The sequence below is a fragment of the Homalodisca vitripennis genome, chromosome 7 (assembly GCF_021130785.1).
Source record: "Homalodisca vitripennis isolate AUS2020 chromosome 7, UT_GWSS_2.1, whole genome shotgun sequence".
NCBI lineage: Eukaryota > Metazoa > Arthropoda > Insecta > Hemiptera > Cicadellidae > Homalodisca > Homalodisca vitripennis.
In genome coordinates this window covers 66,715,063-66,735,678 of record NC_060213.1, presented here as the reverse complement: position 1 = coordinate 66,735,678, position 20,616 = coordinate 66,715,063, and the positions used below count along the sequence as shown (strand labels likewise).

The following is a 20,616-nucleotide window of genomic DNA, read 5'->3' as shown; positions in this document are numbered from 1 at the left end:
TCGTAAATCGTTTAAAAGTAGCACAACTGAAAAAGAAATCCTATTGAAGGTAAGATTGATTGCACTACAAAAAACATAATTTATCAACTAACCTGTAAATTCTGTTCCAAAGACTATATTGGAAAAACCATCACTCCATTAAGAGTGAGAATCACCAATCATCGATTTGATGTTGTTCATCAAAATTGTGAGAGACCATTATCTGCTCATGCAATTCAACACAATCAAAATAAACTTGAAAATTGCTTCAGACTAAAAGGAATTAACCATTTAGAGCCAAACCCCAATCAAAATACCAATCTGATAAATTTAAGAAATGTTGAAATCGAACATCAATGAATTTAAAATCAAGGCAACCAGACGGGTTGAACCTAAGATGATTCGCTTTTACTTTTTATAACAAAAACATTTTTAGTTCTATGTAAACATTTTCAAATATTCTACACCCACTTGATTGGAATTTTGTTATTTGTGGTATTTATTTTGTAAAAATTGTATTTTGGTTATAAATATTGTTCTTGGTTTGAGCTCTGTTTATATGTTTTAACTCAGTGTGGTTCTGATGAAGGGTTCTGTGAACTCAAAAATTAAACATAAGCACTGAATTTTTGTTTCTGTTTTTGTGTATACTTTAAAGTACTTAGAAGAGTGTTGAAGCCGATTGGCATTAAAGAAGAGATATATATATATATATATATATATATATATATATATATATATATATATATATACAATCCATGATAGAGTGTCATCAACAACTTACATTAAAGTCGAAAAGCATGCAGAGTTTCTATGTAAAATTGGAAATATAAAAAATAAGAATTACAAATCGAATTAGTAAAATAAAACACGAATAAAATAAACCTCTAAATACAATTAATAAACTATGACATAGACGTTAAAAAAGAAATTCTGGTAAATAAAACATTAGAAACTAATTTAAGTTTTACAGCATGTAATGATTAATATTATGCAAGATATTTCAATTTTGAAAGGAAATTCAAACTGTTATGTATAGATGGCGATATAAGTGGACAAACATTTGAGAGAGTATCGTCAAGAAATAGTTAAATATCAAGAATATTCAAAGTTTTTACCGCATGCATTTGTAAAACGTTGGTAGAGAGAACAGAGGAGATGTGAATCATACCCTTATATTATACAATTTTTGCCGTTGCAATCACCTCCACGTGTAATCTTTTCCACATTGATAATACAGTAGATGATATATTGTGTTTATATATTCAAGTAAATATTTAACGTTCCGCATTAACATAGTGTACACGTAGATATGAAGAAACTTAGCGCTCTACAGCTCTGTTTCTGGATTGTAAATTTTATTCATCAGCTGAGTGCCTGGACCACCAACCATACTTACATGGTCGTGCGTAACAGCTAGCGGAGATCCTCCTCTACAAGTAAGTAGAGTGAACTTGCTCCCGCTTCAAGGGAGAACAAAGGATACCAGCTGGCCTTGAAAGAAGCTAAAAATAAGTGAGTATTTTTTAACAAAGTAGTTTTTCTAGACTAATATTATATTTTATTGATCGAGGCAACAAGGCAAACTCAGCTGTGTCATCGGAATTATACTTCATTTTAACCAGAAATGCTCCTATACACGCATATCTTGAAGTCTCGCAACCTCTGATCGTCTAACAATAATCACTACAGTAATATGTACCTGATCGTACATTTGAAAAAGATCATAGGGGACCATGATATTACATCATAAGTGTTTCGTCTAAGTAAGCTACGGAATTTGATTTAATAATTGCGGGTAAAGCCGCAGGTAACGGTTATTTACTACATAAAAATAAGTAATCTCTATCATCTAGACAAGTACAACGCCTTTTAAATGGCTCTTAAATTTTAAACTCTAAGGATTATTTGAACATTCAAGAAGGACATTATGAGAGAAGCTTCTCCTGCCCACCTCCAGTCTCACTTTTCGGCAGGGAAACTGTTTATCATGGCGTGTGCTTTACTGGTATATCTGATTCCGGAATCGCATTTTCTCGCACAAGCACTGCGGCTCTCCAGCTCTAAAATTTTATGCATCATGCTTTTGGTCAATATCCTCACATAATTAGATTTTAAGCACATTAGCATCAAGCCGATAGGAGGACACATGTGTAAAACGTTTCAAATTGAACAGATAGCGTAATTCTGTATTTAGTAATCTCTGAATTCTATTGGTATCCTCCCTTAATATGCTGTTGCTATAAGAAGGATAGCAATAAAAGAATACTGAAAGAAGCAGTGACTATGCATGAGCTGTAACTACATAGCTGAATTGAGTGAATGAAGTATTCAGAAAATGTAAAGTCATTGTCAAGTATAACACCTAAGGTTTTTTCTTTAGTAGTAAGCAACAAGCACTCATCGCAAATTTCAATACTCAAGCCACTCTCAATGGATCATATACAACATTTTGGGGTGCCAGATGAAGTACATACAATTTCTCAATATTTATTTTAATTCCATTATTGACTGAACAGGTGGATTCACGTTCAAGATCACAACAACAGTCTCTTCGATTAGTTCCGAATCATATGACAAGTGAGCTCACAGATATCTGATATTGATAGATAATGCATTTCTACACACAAATTTTTAGGGAGGGGGGCCGAGGTATACATATTAAATAACATAGGACCTAGGCAGCTTCATTGAGGAACTGTACGATGTTGTGCTAGTGCAGCTGAATTCCACCTACCAACCTAGCAACCTGTTATCTCTCTTCTAAACAAGTCGTGGCCCACTCAATAGAATGTTTGCCAAACCCAAGGAAATAGATTTTAACAATCAGAAATGTATGATTTGTAGTGATAAAACCCTGAAAATAATAACATAATAATAATAAACACTAAAGATATTTATTTTCCCAAGTGCTTTTCATCAATTAAATAGATTCACTAGGGCAGTGCATGAGCTACGGTTTATTATAAACCTAGATTATCTGTTTGGTAATATTTGTTCATGCTTCGTGTAAACAACTATTAGGCGCAAGGCGGTCTTTTCCAGATTCTTTGACAAGGCTGGAAATAATTGTATGGGTCGTAACTGATAGGCACTTTTAGGTGCAGTCATCTTTGGTAGGGGCCACACAATGTTAGTTTTCCATATTTTGGAAATTTTCCACTTAATAATAATTCATTCACCATGTGCGTGATGGATTCATGCCAGTTGCTCCAGTTTTAAATTCATTCGTAGCTGTTTTAATATCATACACCGGTATTGGAAAAGTATTTTACAGATTAAGCTGTCACTTCTTTTTAAATATGTTTGTCTCAGTTTAGTGAACTGTACATTCATTTTCCATTTCTACAAAATATTGATTCATATATTCTGACTCTTTATTTTGTGGGATTTTCCATTTTTATTGCAATTTTTTACTATGAAAACATTTCATTGTCTCAAGCAAGCCCATATGTTACCTGAATTTTGTAAAGTAGACTAAATGGGGCTATGTAGATTTAGCTTATGTCACTCTACCCTTATAGCAAAATGTGTAAAATAATGAGCTGATTTCATACAATAAATCAATATTAAAAATCAATTAAAAAAATATATAAAGGCTAAAATACGTCATTAAAATCTAAAGTAAAATTAGACGATTTAAAACAGAGCCTAATTTACACGATCCGTTGATTTTTATATTAAATTACACCAGTGCCGACATATGTTCCTTGGAATGTACCTTGATCGAGGACTGACATGGGACTTTCACATTGACAGCATCCGTTCCAAGGTTGCTTCTGGCATTTACGTTTTGCGTAACCTTGCAAAATTCTGTTCTATTGATGTATTAAAAACGGCCTACTTTAGCCTGATACATCCATATTTCTCTTACGGTTTGAGACTGTGGGACAGCTGTTCTAGATACAAATTCGAAGGAGTATTTAGAGCTCAAAAGAAAGCTATCAGAATTATTTACAAATTGAATTTCAGAGAGTCGTGTAAAGATGCCTTCAGAGAGCTTTGATTGTTAACTTTACCCTGTCTCTATATTCTCGACGTCGTTCTATACTGTCGACTCAAATGCGAGTTAGTCCAAGGCAGTGACGTCCACCAATACGAGACAAGAGGCAGGGACAACTTTTGGATTGTACAACATAGAACGAGTGCATTTGAACACTTGCCGTCCCAAGTTGGTGTAAACTGATAAACAAGCTGCCTGAGGGAATAAAACATCTCATTGATTCTAAACTATTCAAATCTCGATTAAAACACCTCCTGGTGTCAAAGGCGTTTTACTCCGTTGAAGAGTTCATGTTGAGTTGCTAGGATAAAAATTATTGAAAACTATTGAAAACCAGAATAAAATTAAGCCCCCAGTTCTGTTATACAATTAAATAGCAATAACTGCAAAGGAATTGCACTTGAATGTACTTGACGCCTGTATTCAATCTAATAATTGATTATTATGTTATGGAAACCTATTGTTTGATCACCAAATTTGGTATAATGACCTGATTTTATTTACACGAAATCTAATTTATTATACGAGTACTATAAAACAGCAACAGTGACAACAATCTTTAAGCAGGCTATGGCATGATCAACCAATTTAGGATAATAACAATTTGTAGAAAGATGAGTTCAGATAAGTTTAATATTTTACAAATTTTTAAGACAAGTTCATAAATTAATGTTTATTAATTGTATTAGAAGGTTTTATTATTACTCACTGTATTAATAATTATTATGTCCATTTTGAACTCTTTCCTTATGGTATTGTTCATGTTGGTAACTTGGCGTTTCTGGCTACATATACAAAATTTCTGCTTCCAATGGATATCTAATCATTACTTTAAATCGTATTTATATTATACAATATCTTTCAATATCTTTTATATAATTCAAAAGGTAAATTGTTGATAAAATCATTCAAAAGTCCACTACCCTCAATCATAGATGAACTTATTGCCGGCAAAATTCGTTTTAAATATTTATTTCCATCAGGTTTTTCAATCATTTCATCAAGTGTGTTCGAAATAAAATCTTTAATCGCTTTCTTTTCGTTCAAAAAATTGTTATTTCCAGCCTTTTCTTGAGCATAAATATAATTAATAATTCCATCAAGTTTTGTCAAATCGTCGATATATCTGTACTCAATCTTATTATCACTGTATTTTCTTACACCTGATCCTTCGATTCGTTTTTCCCAAATTCCTTTAATTAAATTCATATATTTTTTACCTCTACTTGACTTAGGTGTTTTAGTGGATGGATCATTATTTTTGTAAATTGAATTAGACTTCCATAAAATTTCAGTATAATTTTGTAAATCTTCTTCAGAATATAAATCTTCTTTTGGAACATCATTGTCTGTTATTAATCTCCACAATCCTTGAGTACTTTCAAACGTTTTTTCATTAATAATTATATCATTATGTTCTAAATTAACGGGTAAATTTCCAATCATAAAACATTTCTTTTTTCTATCCCAATACAAACCAAATTTATCATCCTTTGCTCTAGGAAGGAATTTTTTACCAATTTCACCAATTATTATATCCGTTGTCCCAGGATTTATTGGTTCAACTATTGTAGAATCTTCAATGATTCGGGGTCTACATGGTGTAGAAGATGGTAGTTTTGGTAATTCAAATTCTTCTACTTCAGATTCTGGAATCGAAATATCAGCAAATTGTCGTACAACTTGAACCAAATCCATCATATTTTTATTTTGTTTTAAAACATTTTCAATTTTACCTTCAACATTTTTAATTGCAGAAGTTACAGGTTGATTAATTTGTTGAAGAAATGCTTGTTCTTTTTCATCAATTCTAATCTGTTCTTTAAATTCTTCGATTAATTTCTTTTCGATTTGATCAAGTTTTTTCGCTTCTTCAGAAGTTACGTTCACCATTTAATTAGAAAAATTTTGAAACTTGGAACGTAAAACGTGAACGTGGAACGCGAAAATGTGAACGTGGAACGTAAAAATGTTAACGTGGAACGTGAAAACGTGAACGTGGAACGTGAAAACGTACGAGATTATTACACGTTTATATTAGAAAATTTATATAGGTTATAAAAAAACAAAAAACGCAAATAAATTAAATGTTGATGATGATGACTAAATTCAATATTTTTACTTAAAAAAACAAGGGTCTATTCGAATGGCCCCTTAACAATCTTCATCCTGACACTGTTTTTATCAATGAATCTGGACTTTAATCTCAAAATAAAAATTACTGTTTAAATTTTTTCTATTTAAATGGAGTCAGTTGTAGACCTACTCAATAATCAACTTAGATTTGAAAACAAACATATCTTTACAATTGTTGACGAAAATAATGAATTTTGGTTAAAAGCAAAAGATATTGCAGAATTATTGGAATTTAAAAACACGTTGAAAGCAATTAGAGATCATTTAAAGAAAAATATAAAATAAGCTTTGAAAACATAGATTCAGAAGGGGGGAACGAATCGTTCTTACCTTCAAACTTTCAAAAAAACACTATTTTCCTTAATGAACCGGGCATATATTCTTTAATACTGAAATCAAAAACGAAGATAGCAGAAATGTTTCAAGATTGGGTTTTAGAAGAGGTTTTACCAAGCATTCGTAAATTTGATGAGTACAAACTTGAAAACAAGATTAAATATTTAGAGGATGAAGTTAAACACTTGCAAATTAAAGATGAAATAAAAACGGAAATAATCGCAAAACAAAGTGTAAAAATTGACTTAATGAAACCAGACCTTGTTTGTAAAGATTTTGATAAGAAAAAACACCATGTTTTGTATTAATTAAAAAGAATCACATGTGGGAATATCCTTATTACGTTATCAGAGCTCAAAAGAGAGAAATACCAAAAAGATTGAAAGAACTTGCAATTGATTACCCAGAAATGGAAATTTTATTAAGACATGGAGATCCAAATAGTATAAATATTTACAATCAAATGAAAGAATCTTTAAATATTTTATACAACGGAAATCATTTTATCACAAATATGACAGAATCTCGACTGATTTATAGAATATCTAAAATACACGATGAAAATGTTTCTAAATTTTACTAAAAACTCTCGATTTATTATATTTTGTTTGTAAATGTTTAGCATAACTAGGTAACCATTGTAGATTTTTTTGTTATATTCACAAGGCGTTTCGTTTTTATAACTTTTGCTGAAAATCTTTTTAGCACAGTCTTTGCAAAAAGCATCTTTTTTATCTTTACTATACTGCCAGTTATTAAATTCAGAAATATTTTTAATTTCTTTACAAAAGTAACACTTTTTCTCTTCTAAAGTTAATTTGTCCAATTTATCATATAATTCTCTTTCGTATATTTTATCACGATCCTTACAATAACAGTACAATCCGTCTTTTCTATTCTTTTCCTTATAAAATTCTTGACACTTTGTACATTTCTTTTGAGACTCAATTTATATAGAAAAAATTATTACACGATGAAAATGTTAATAAATGTTACTAAACTCTCAAATTATGATATTTTGTTTGTAAATGTTTTTGAAGATAAGGTAACCATTGAATGATTCGTCCACACTCGCAAAGAGTCGGTTTATTTTGACTTTTTTGAATAATTCTTTTAGCACAATCTTTACAATGTGCATGTTTTTTATCTTTACTATAATGCCAATCGTAAAATTTAGAAATATCCTTAATTTCTTTAAAAACGCAACATTTTTTCTCTTCTAACGTAAATTTTTCTATTTTATCGTATAGTTCTCTCTCATATTTACTACGACAATCTTTACACATAGACCCTATTCCTCATTTTTAGTCTTATTTTTATGAAATTCTTCAAAATATTTATATTCTTGACAAATTGTACACGTCTTTTGAGCCTCCATTTATATAGAAAAAATGTTTTATAGCTTTGACTTTCTCAATTCATATTCATAAAACTTTCCGGTTATTTCTTCATTATTTAAATCTTTTATACTATAAGTTACAGGATCTGTGTTATTAATTTGATAAATCACAAAGATTTCTCTTGACCAATTGTTCTTATATTTCTTTGAAAATCTTTGTTTTTTACTAACAATTCTTACATGATCATTGACTTTAAATTTAGTTTTTGTGTGAATTTATGGTGGAATATACTTGAAAACTGTCTCTAATAACTCCTTTTCTGCATCTTTATCTACGTCTTTCGGTTTCATTTTGATCGTACTGTGAACCGTATCATTATAATTTTTGACTATTTTTTGAAGAATATCGATCCATTTAAAGTTTTTATTAATCTCAAAAATTTCTTTCATTTTGAGTTCTGTTATATCTCTCTACAATACTTGATTTCTCTTCGTTTTCAGTATGATAAATCTTAATGTTATATTTCCTCAAAACATCATTAAATTCTTTATTTTTAAACTCTAAACCCTTATCTGTATGAAGTAGGTTTGGAGGTTTATGTCTGATATTTATCGCATCTTTTACTATATCTTCGAAAGCTTTTGAAACATCCTTGCCGTTTTTTCTTTTGATAGCTCTTGACCAAGCATATTTTGAGAAAGTATCAATAACATTTAACATATACTTAAATCCATCATTTTGATCTGAATAGTTAGACATTAAAACTAAATCTGCTGGCCATAAATCGTCAATTCCTAACGTTATAATTTTTCTCTATTTAAACTTTTTTCGTACTGGTGCATGAATTTCTCTAGCTTCAATTTCTATCTCTTCTTTATTCTTCAATTCTTTCTTTGCTTGTTTGTCATTTGGATTCTTTATAAACTTACTCTTATTTGTCTTACATTTTGAACATTTTGCTACAATTCTATACAATCCGTTTTGAGTTTGAACAATCTTAAAATCTATATTTTTCGTTTTCTTTTTACATTTGTGACAGTGAATCAAATCATTTTCCATTTATATATCAAAGTTTCCAAATTTATTTAATTCGTCTAATATATCAGATTTTGCTTCATTTTTATAGGCATACGGTACTGTATCGATCTTATTTTCTAGGACAGTTCTCTTATCATCTTTAGCGTTCAGTGCCAGCTTGTATATGGTAACTGTGTACAACTCATGTTTGTAGCTTTTGATAACTGTCATCTCTTAAATTCTTCTTTATCTTCGAACAAACATTTCTTAAAGTTTTCGATATTTACTGTTTTATTTACAACGCTTCCATTTGATTCCTTTGCATCTTACTGGATTTTTGTCTAGTTATTTGTACGAGTACATTTTCGATCTCAATCCACAAAATTCTTTTAAAACTTCGCTATTTAACTCATCTTTGAATTTCCCTATTACCTTCTTATTTTTAGTAGTGAAACATTCGTAATCTTTTGGATATTCGCTCGTATCAAAGTCATCTATATTTTCTTTAATAATTTTAAAAGGATCTCGTTTCAATTCTAGGAAATAACTGTCTGTATCCATGTAACACAGATTCAAATCTGGGTCAAACTTCTTTAATTTATCGTAATAAAACTCATACATTAACAATTTTGATAGGTCAAGAAATGAAAATCCTATGTAGATCGGTTTGTTAAATTTAACCTTTTGTTTGTACATGTGACTCGCTATACAGTTATCGTCAAAGATAATGAACAATTTAAAGTTCGTTTTCTTGGCCTGTTTCATTGAAAATTCTTCATTTCCTACTTTGATATCACATCTATTTCGCACATTTTCCATAGATTTTCCAAAAACAGAGTTGTTAATGAGCTTATAAAAATCTTTCTCAAAGTCACTTGTAGCTTTGGTTCTCATGTTTGTGTTAAAATCAATGTACTTTTTCATAAAAGGCTTCTGATCAAATGCTATTACTCTATTCACATGTTTCAACACCATCCCTTGTTCGAGGTAAAATTTCAAATTTTTTGAATGAACAACGTATTCAGTTTTATCCAGTAAAGTTGTGCAAAGTTTGTTTTTATAATGTTTGGGAGCAAGAAGTAAATCCTTGTGATGTTCATGTAAATTTGTTGGATATCCTAGATCAAATTCGAGAATATAGCCATAATCTTCGTCGCCAGTGAGTTCTAAAATTGTTTCTTGCCATTCTGCTGTTGTGTAAGTTTTCGAATCCATCCACTTAATATCGCCATATGGTACATTTTGCATAAGACCATAACCATAAAGATTATTGGCATCGACGTACAACAGATAATTTTCAGGTTTTGTCTTATCGAAATCTTTCAAATATTTGTTATTTGCTTTCACATATCGCTTAATACATTGAGAAATACCTCCACGACTACCTTTTTCAATCATTAAATACATATTATAATCACTAATCAATTGTAATTCTATTTTCGTTAATTTTAACATAGCATCCCTTGCGAGACTTAGAGCTGTTAGATAATGTGCTGGATCAAGTTTGTAACAATTTAGACAACTGTTTCTGAAATTTTCAAATATATCACCGAGCAATAGTACATCTTGGATATTGTACAAATCAGAGTAATTTCCTAAATTTTTCACTTTTAATGTGTTCCATACATTTAAATAGTGTTGAAAATCCTTCTCAGATATGCTCTCATCTGTCAAAAGTGAATAGAAATCTTCAATTTTTAGCTCTGCTGTGTAATCAAGTTTTTCAATACTATCGATAAATTCGAAAGGAAATATGCCTTTTCCAGACAATATTTAAAAAAAATCGTCTTCGTCATTTGACAGTCTTGTTAAAATTTCATTCAATATTCTTCCATCTTGTATAAAATGATTTGTATGTTTAAAGTCTTCTTTCTTGAGGTTTTAAGCTAACTTTTCAATAGGCGATGCCATGAATCTAAATGTGTCTACGAACGAAAACTTAATAAATTTTCTAGGCTTATCATTGTCAAACTCATAGCCATATCCAGAATTTACAGAATAATTTATACATATATTTTTCATCTGCGTTTGCGATCAAATCAACATTTCCATATTGTTTAGCCAATTCTTTTATGTACAAATGAGTATCGTAATTTGACATATTATGACAGAAAACTGTTAAATGACAATGATCTCTTACTTTTAATCTTTTTTCACCATCAAAACCTTCTGTTTCACAGATATGACAAACGTTTGAATTTTGATATGAAATTTCTTCATCTTCAGTTAATTTCATAGGCTTCATGTTCCTTGAATTATATTTTTTAGCTATGTATTTCGATAATTTATTAAGCTCTTCAAACAATTTTTCAGGAACATTAGGCAAATCGTCTTCATTTTTGGCTCGATAACATATAGGTTTATACATGCGATTGGTTACATTCGATACTAAATATAGAGTAAAACCGTAAGGAATATGCTTCTGAATCTTGGTTGTAGTAGATTTTTGTGGATTATTCTTACATGTTGTAATTTTTTCTAATATGCTTTCAAAATCCATATAAATAACGTACGGATGGTTAAACTTTTTTTGATAATTATTAAATGATGTTGTTTGACTTAGAAATGGCATAATTGGTTTACAAACTTCATGTTGCTTGCAAATTTCTAAATGATCAGCTAAAGCACTATATTTGTAGAAATGACTTAAACATCTTCTACATAGTAATTTTTTATGTTCGTGTTTAGATAACTGAGAACTCACTAATCTATTTAAATCTCTTATCAAGACATAATGAGATTTGTCTTCTTGTTTAACATACAATAAATCGATTTCTAACTCGGCAATATAAACTTCGGAAATTTGTAATTGAACAATGTTGAGTTTTTCGTCATAAGTATAGATATTTATAGACATTTTTGGATATTTTTACTTGGAATTGTAACTTCGTTTCTCAAATAATTGTATATCTCTTAAAGACATTGGATAATCAAAGCCCGAAAATATCTCGTCATTTACAAATTGTTCATATTGTTTTCATCTTTCGCAGTCTCTTTCTGGTTTTTCAATAGCACATCTGATAGAATAAATAAAGCAATAATCATCTTTATTTTTTATATTTATACAAGCTTTTTTACCTTTATCTCTTGTGGTAAATCAATATATGATCCTGCGTTCATAAATTTATGTTTATTAAGGCTCAAAACTAATTGTTTGCAGCTTTTAAATGTCCAACCGGAACCCTTATTTGGATGATTTGTCTTTTCACGATGTGTTAATTTATTAAATTGTTTAGTGATAAAATCGTTTACATCGAAGATTTCGTCTGCTTTTATAGTAAAAAACATTGGACATGTTTGTGTTTCACCGTTCACTAAAGTTCGTTCATATTCACATTCCAAAGAGAGATAACCCTTCATATTTTTAACATTTTCTTGAAATTGTTCGATTAAACTTTTAATTTCTGGCCGCATAATTGAAAGATACTTTGTAAATTGACATGGAATTGTCGTTCAATTTTGTTAAAATGTATTGCTTGAAAAGACCGTGTATTGAGGATAAAACTTCTTCATCAATGATATTTTCGTATTTTACTTTAAGAGTTTTATCAATTTCTTTGATCATTTCAGACTTAGTTTAATCGTTTGTTTCAATGAACAATTTTTCAGCGATTGATTGAATGTTTTTGTCAGTAAATAGATTGAGATCTTTTTTATCTTCCTTAAAGCTTTTCTTTAATTCACGCAATTTTTCTATATTGTACATCTTTTCATGATCGACAATTTGATTTTCTTTAGCCCGATTCCTTAAATAATTCAGTTCAATTTCGTAAAGTTGTATGTTTTTTAAATGGATTTTTGAGCTATAATGTCGATCATAGTTATGTTTTAGGATTTCTTTCTTACAAAACGGACATTTTATTTTTTCACGCTTCATTTATATAAGAAACATTTTATTCATAGCCTTTTTTAAATTTAAATTTTATAGTGATTTTTCGAAAATATCGCTCAAATTATCAACTTTTAAGCTAAAACTTCGCAATAATTAGAGATGATTCGGTAGATTTTTTAGGATTTTTTCAAAAATACTCTAGTACCAGTGTATGTATGTACCTTAAAAAGTTGATAATTTGAACGATATTTTCGAAAAATCACTATAAAATTGAAATTTAGAAAATCAATAATATTTTACCTATATAAATGGAGCTACTAAAGGAATTAAATGGAATTGGTGAACTAAGATTTAAAGAATATAAGAAATTAAATGATTTAGAAGAAATAAGAAATACAAAATTGTGACATTGGAGAAAATGAAAGATAAATTCAGGCTTACAATCATAGCAGAATTAGAAGATTTCAAAGTACATTTGCCAAATAGATTTTTGACTGTTTTGGATGAAAAAAAGATTATAGAATTGAATAAAAATGATAAATTACACTTGATTGTTGCTGGGAAAAAGACAATAAAATACAAAGAATGTGTTACAATTAACTTTGTAGAATAAAGATTAAGAATTCGAAGATTTTACATTGGTTCTAAGGAGATTTAACATTAGTAATAGACATTAAAACAGCTTAAGAAAGTAGAAGCAAACAGCTATAGATTCGGTTATTTTTCATTCGTGATATTTCATTTTTGGTCAGTAGGGGATTCTGGGTCGCTTTTGGAACGGATTCGGTTAATTTTTCATTCGTGAGTTACTGTTTCATTTTACAGATTCGTTTATTGTCCTTTAAACAGTATTTTCTATTGATTTTCTGACTGTCCCAAAGGTGCGCCAGAAACGCCACATTACTATCTACTTGCCAAGATATAAGTGAAGGCACACACAAGCGGCACGGCGGCCTTGAACATATTGTCTCGGCAGACTTATTTCTGGGTTTGCGAGGGGGGGGGAGGTTATTAAATATTTTTTAGTAAGACTTGTGTTACGGTATACTTAGTAATTCAATATATTTTGTTCATATTCCTAGCAGCCCGACACCAGTACAGTCTCGGCAATGTCAGTTCTCCTGGTTTTACTGTACGCTGTCTGTCTACTCCTGTTGACAATGTACTTGCGGTTCAGATGGGAGTACAGACATGTTCTAGCCATCGCTACCAAACTACCGTGTCCTCCTACCCTGCCCATCATCGGCAACGCACACCTCTTCTTTGGTGACATCACTGGTAAGTTTATTAAATTTTATTTACTCTACGGGAATTATAATTTATTATTGTTTGGGTTTTTTGTGAGACCCGGTAATTTCTGAGTGTCTAGACCAGATGTAGCAGGCTGTAATATCAGATTCATTTAGTGGTTTCGTCTTGAAAGATATATTTATTGTGATGAACTGCAGACTTCCGAATACAATCTTCTGCTACAATAAAACATCACAGTTTGTGATGTACCTGAAGACTACTCCTAGGATCTGGATGAAGTAGAACCGGATGAAACGTTGCAATATAATTCAAGAATTGGCCAGAAAATATCCAGATGTAAACCATCCTTTCATATTAGGAAAAGTACCATCGTTTTTAAGATATTGTGTCATTGATAAGGAATTCCATTTTTATATCCTAATTCAATGTCATTATAGATAAAAAGAGGCGAAAATCCTGGAACAAACGTTTATTGATTATGTCTAATCGCTTAGAAAAAGCAAAGTATAAGGAAAATTATAATATATTAATAATCTATACAAAAGTTTAAATAATTAATTATCGGACATTTTATATTGTATTGTGCGCACCTTTAGACCGTGTTGTTTCTTTCACCGTGGTGTAATTGGATAAATTATGTATAAAGCGTATCATAAACAATTTTCATTTAGAAACTTTCTCACATTCTTTTTAATCATGTCGGATATGCACCTTCATCAAATAATTAGTATCAATACCTCAGTTATAAAAAAAATTGTTGTTAAGACAAACTTTTCTGCATTCGATTGATAATTGGTATTTATTAACGGATATATTGGAATTCTTCTTCAAAGAAGCATATCTTTGCAGGAGAATGACAACAACCTACAGTTCACCTCCACCTCCACCAAGACAATATAACAGACTTGTTAAATTACATTGATAAGAAAACATAAAAGGATACGATAATGACTCCAGTACAGTAAAATAATAAAAGGTATCATCTCCATTACCTAGAATTGTACCCACTGGTTTTAATCAGATACGATTCTACAGAGGAACAAAATCATGAGATTATAAATTACATTTTTCTTTAAAGGTGGCGTAAATTTCCTTTTAAATATTCACTGCACCGAAGATTTATTTTAATAAAACTGCACGAAAAACTGTTATTGGGCATTATGAGAGTAAAGTAGTATTACAGGGAGAGCGCCGGTTTCAGGAGGATTTGGACCACCACTATTTGGACTCAGACCCAGCCTAATGTCTCAGACTTTACTGGCTCTCTGGCGACTCCTAATTAGTTAGAACTACAGCGATTTTCGTCATCACTTAAGAAAAATATTCTTTTATATTTATTTATATCTTCTTAATTTTTGTTGTTGAAGAATTACTGTAGCCTATATGATACAAAGCATGTCTGATTTCAGATGTGACTATAAATCTACTGAAAATAAGTTCAGATTCCAATGGCATATTCTGATTTTGGATAGGCCCAATTCCCATTTTCGTAGTAGTAGACCCAGCGGATATCCAAGTAAGTATAACTTAATCATAATGATTAAGTTTTGGGTGTAAACGAATAATTTGATTGATTGTTGGTCACTGTTCACTGTTTCGAGACTGACACTGGAACTAAAACTTTAGCGGAAAGCAAATGTATAAAAGTCTACATTTACTAATCACATAGAGATTTATTTTGGTCCACCCTATTGACATTTTAAGAAGATATGGTCAAAACTTGGTCCTTACTAATTTGCGCAGGAATTAAATATTTATATAGTCATACGTAAGAAAAATATGTTTTACCAATACATTCAAAACTTAACCTACACATTTTATTAAAATTCAATGTAAGAATATCTTTATTTCCATGTTATTAGACATTTATCCCTTATTGAGTAAATCAACCTGCTGATTTTAGAATAATATTGACATATATAACTAGACTCACTGAACACGCTATTGGAATATAATATTTCTTTAGAATATTGTATGTATTTGTTGCATGAATAAATGTTATCAATTTGTGTGGATTTTTCGAAGATAAAACATTCACACCCCTGCCATTCAAAGGGGGTTATCCTATAAACTTATATCTTGTTTCATTCTTTTCAAGATCAATTTAAATGAAACCCAATGGAAATAAGACAATGCGATGTTTTTACAGGCAAATAGTACAAAAAATAACAGTCTGTAGGGACAATACCAATGTCCTAAGCGTATCAACACAATGCATGTATGATATCTTTCAGTAAGAATGTGAGGTGGCCACCTTATCCCCATTCTTAGAGACTAATTTGTGTGGTGTGCACAATTTTGGTAAGAGGTGTCTTTTTCTAAGCGGCATTACAATGTATGGGGTTATTCGCTCATAACATTTTCGTAGAAATGTTTTACTCATTTTATTGTGTTTCTACTGAATCTACTGAAAATGACGGGTTTGCAATTTTAAAAATAAAGTTGCCCCCTTTTACCTTCTTTGAAAAATCTTCAATAATCTTTTATCCTCCAATTATTAAAAAAGGATTTTGATAAGTATGGTGAAGACTGTACATCTATATCTCAATCCGTTTGGAATTTATTCAGGCGTATTAGGACTTAATTTACACCCTGTATAATATTTACAACACATGATTGACATTTACTTCCCTGTATGTCTACAGTGAGCTATACCAGCTGACTACGCACAGTCTGCTGATAGAAAAGATCACCTGATCTCTTCTCTTGTCTCTAAATTGTCAGAGATCACGGTGTATTTGAATGGAATAGCCGGACCCTCTTAGGGCTGTATTGGAGATACCCCTGATGCCGACAGTTCCTCCCTGAAGTTTCATTCTTGTACTGAGCTTCAAGGGATTATTCCGGTCTCTTAATCAAGGTGCGATTTTGTACCTCTTGCTCCCGCTGTAGCTCACGTTTGCTTAAGTCTTTCGTGCAGCAAAACCTCGGTTAATAAGAGTTAATTTAGTTACATACTGTCAGAATGGTTTCCTTATTTCAATCTCTCCTTTAATTCTGTGTGCTTTTTACCCTGCCATACTTGTATAGTGACATTGACTCAAGATTTTATAATTCAAGATCAACCCCAGACATTACCGTGAACCAACTCAGTGTTGTGATGTGCCTTGTGGGGGCAAATACAACATTACAGTACACAGCACTTACTTTCACTATCCACAAACCTGTTTTACCACGTTTTAACCCTCTCCAACCCTCTTTGTTCAATAAGTTGTTTCTATATTACGTGACCTGTGTCACTAGCCACAATCTGGGTGTTATAACACTTAGATGCTCCTAGTACTTGTAAGCACACCAATTATTGGAGATCACGTGAAATCCTATTCTGCCCGCCTTTGTGCGATTTTCCCCTATTATATATAGACACACATTTAAAGATTACGACTATTAACTAAATCACTTGTTTACAGGTTATTTTGAACAGCTCCAGCATGTTGGAGAAAGATAGTCAATATTACTCCCTGTTCAAAGTGTTTTTAGTCAATAATATTCTTTTGTCTCCAGGTGAGCATAATATATTTGAATACCAATAAAATCTTACTTATATATAATCTAATTATCTACCTTATGTGAACACAGTAAAATAACTGAACATTTTAAAGCACCATATTCATGATATGAACTCAGTCAATATTTTCAGTTATAAAAAAAACTACCGAGTTACACTTTTTGATATAAAAAACCTTTACTTCAATACCAGAGCAATAATGGTCTTTAGACCTGTTTTTAAGACAATTTACAGTTTAAAATTAAGTATGTGCTTCCATTCTTCAAACACCGTGATGAGATTGATTTTATGTTTGAAATATTAGTACTTTAAAAGGAAGAATAAACAGTAGCAATATATTGTTTATTCAATATTTTGCTATTTTAGGCTGCAAAAAATTACATAAAAATACAATTGTGCTACAGTTCACATATGGAAGAAGTACCGGAAGCTGATGAACCCCGTGATGCGTCCTTCTAATGTGGAAAACTTCCTTCCGGTCTTCAACGAAGTCGGTAGGAAGTTAACAGAACAGTTATCGGTCGGCTCCCCACCTTCAGATCGCACAGATGATATTTTTGAAATGGTGGTGATTGCTAGTACAAGTAAGTATGTTAATATGCGCAATGGAGACTATATAGAAAATTAAATTATAACAACAAATAATTCAATCCAGCGTTGGAATAAATTGTATTTAAAAAGTTCAATTATTTTGAAATAATTATTGTTTCTACAGTGCAAAACTAAAAGCCTAAGGGTCGTAAAAGCAGTGTAAAATTAAGTCATCCTTTAAATTTTGGATTACATATAGTTTAATACTATTATTTCTGGTTGTAGATGATCATTTACCATAGCGTTGTATATGCTGTAGTACGACTAAGTGTTTAACAGAATTAGTATTTGTCACCAAATCGTTAACAATTTTTATCCATGATTTTCTACACTTGATCCAGGCTCTGTTCAATGTCAACTGGCTGTGTGTACAAGTATGTGCTTGTCAGTTTCAATTAATGTTTAATTTATCTCTCTATAAATAATAATATACTATCGAATTTTGTAAGTTTGCACTTCAAGTAATATACTTACAACAATTTATCGGCATTTTAGATTAAGAGGTTTCAAATAAAACAATGAATGTCAACAAAATAATCTTAGCTCTAACAACAAAACATCAACTTCGTGTCCGGTGGAAGTTATCGTTCCAATCTTCCTTTACTGTCTGGTTAATAATGAAACTTCGTTTTTACCAATCATTCATATACTCCCACGAACATTAGGTGTTCCCAAAATGTGCTCTCGGAGGAGAACTGTACAAACTATCAACGATCTGAAATGCTTTTTAGATTGATTTTGTTTTCGATCCCTCTGATCATCTTTACAATAGCTTTATATCGAAAGTTCCCATAAATTCCTTGGTGCAGAGGTTCCTCTTGTTCTTTGCTTAAAGTTTGTTATTGACGATAGTTTGTCAGGACAAAAGGATTCAAGACATTTGCCATCGTTATGGTTACCAAACGTTTCGAGGATTGGAATCCACCCTCTTCGATAGGTGGGGGAATTACACATTTTGCAACTATAACGATGCAAATTTCCGAAACCGTGTTATCCTGGTTCCTCTTGTTGAAATGAATATTTTTAAAAGGTAAAGGGCGATTCACTTTCGAATAACTGATTCTCTACTTGAGTGACTCACAAGTTAATCGACAAACCAGGCATGATGGTAAAATTTTGGATCATACTCCTGGACATTCATCTTAATATCTGGGGATTCCAAGGCTCAAATTTGGTTCCGTTTTTATTCAACTTCTTTGTAAATTACATATATAATATAATTTATACTAAATGTCTCATGTTTGCTGATAAGGTTAAGGTATTCCTCGAAGGAACTAGTTAACATTGTGAAAACTTGCAGGATACCTTGTGTTCTATTGCAGCTGAAGTAAGTTGAAAGCAATGGAATTAAATCCTGGAAAATGTGCGATCCTGACTTACTTAAGAGCCAACAACCTATTGACTCAGAATACAAACTTTTATAATTCCGTGCTGGACAAAATCAATAAATTTAAAGTCTTTGTGTTCTAATGTCTTCTATCCTTTGCCCCTGGAATCATATTGCTTATGTGCGCAGCATTGCCAATACAATGCTGTTATTTGTATATTGAGTGATTAAAAACTTCCATCTTCTATCAAACCTGGTCAAACTTTTCAAAATTATAATCCTGCCAATTCTACACTACTCGTAAGTGATACAGTGATACACCTAGCTGGTCATGTTGCTATTCTTGAATTCCTGACAATTAGACTTATAAGGCTATTTGGGTTGGGTCTTCAGTTATGTTTTACCTGGAAACGCCCGTAGATTCTCTCCGTATCTTCCAATGACTACCACTTTTTGCAGCTAGGATAAAGATAGCTGATATTCTTCTCAGTGACGACAACAGAGTGAGCGAGATGTTATATCCGTTATAATCTCCAATAATTGCTTTATATTACTGCCACAAATTACATAGTTAATATTGTTTAATTTATATACTCATAGAAACTATGTTATGCTAAATCTATTTTTACTATTATTTAGTGCCTATATTATTTTATATTGTTGATAGTTATTTATTATTGCTATTTGTTTGGTTGGCTTAGATTTGTTACTATATATTTAGCTATACCTACAGCACTGTTTAACAATACATTATTATATTAATATGCTACACATATGATATAAATTACAGATGTTTATGTCAGCACTCCATCTTATGCTGAAAGTTTTCATGTACGATGGGTTTGCCGTTGAAATAAATAAATTTGTCCCTCTGTCTGTCTATGCGATATCTACTACTTTCATTTCATCGGTCCCTGAATGTGAAGTCTTTAAGAGTAGTGGACTGTATCAAACAATAGAAGTGGCGGAGGGTGCACCCTTTCTCTGTAGAGCAGGTTGATGTTGCGATAACTAAAGACACTCGCTTTGTAATTAATTGTTTAAAAAGTTCCATAAAAAATTAAATATTACTAAGACTGGTAAGTACGTGAGCAGCAATTAAGCGTACTATGTATATGGATAGCGGAACGGGAATCGTCGATTTGATAAGATATATATAAAGAGGTGAAACATGACGCATGAATGAGATGCATTCTACTTAATTACATTGTTTCATGCATTGTTTCAGGAACAATATTTTCAAGAAAGCTCATTTACGATAATTTAATGGAAATACAAGTCGTACTTAATAGGTAA

At 31.1% G+C, this 20,616-nt stretch overlaps 1 protein-coding gene across 3 annotated transcripts in view; it reads left to right on the top strand.

Annotated features, from left to right (window-relative positions):
• The first annotated feature begins 1,273 nt into the window (after positions 1 to 1,273).
• The window catches only part of LOC124365954 (cytochrome P450 4c21-like), a 52,562-nt gene continuing 33,219 nt past the window's right edge, over positions 1,274 to 20,616 (top strand). For 2 of the 3 annotated variants that reach the window (XM_046822103.1, XM_046822100.1), the window contains exons 1-5: positions 1,274 to 1,494; positions 13,726 to 13,921; positions 15,304 to 15,410; positions 17,305 to 17,398; positions 17,807 to 20,612. Coding sequence is in view for 2 of the 3 variants with exons in the window: in XM_046822100.1 (XP_046678056.1) it covers positions 20,503 to 20,612 (110 nt within the window). In the remaining variant the exon portion in view is untranslated. The remainder of the gene's footprint in view (positions 1,495 to 13,725; positions 13,922 to 15,303; positions 15,411 to 17,304; positions 17,399 to 17,806; positions 20,613 to 20,616) is intronic. The other variant, XM_046822101.1, reaches the window with a different exon arrangement.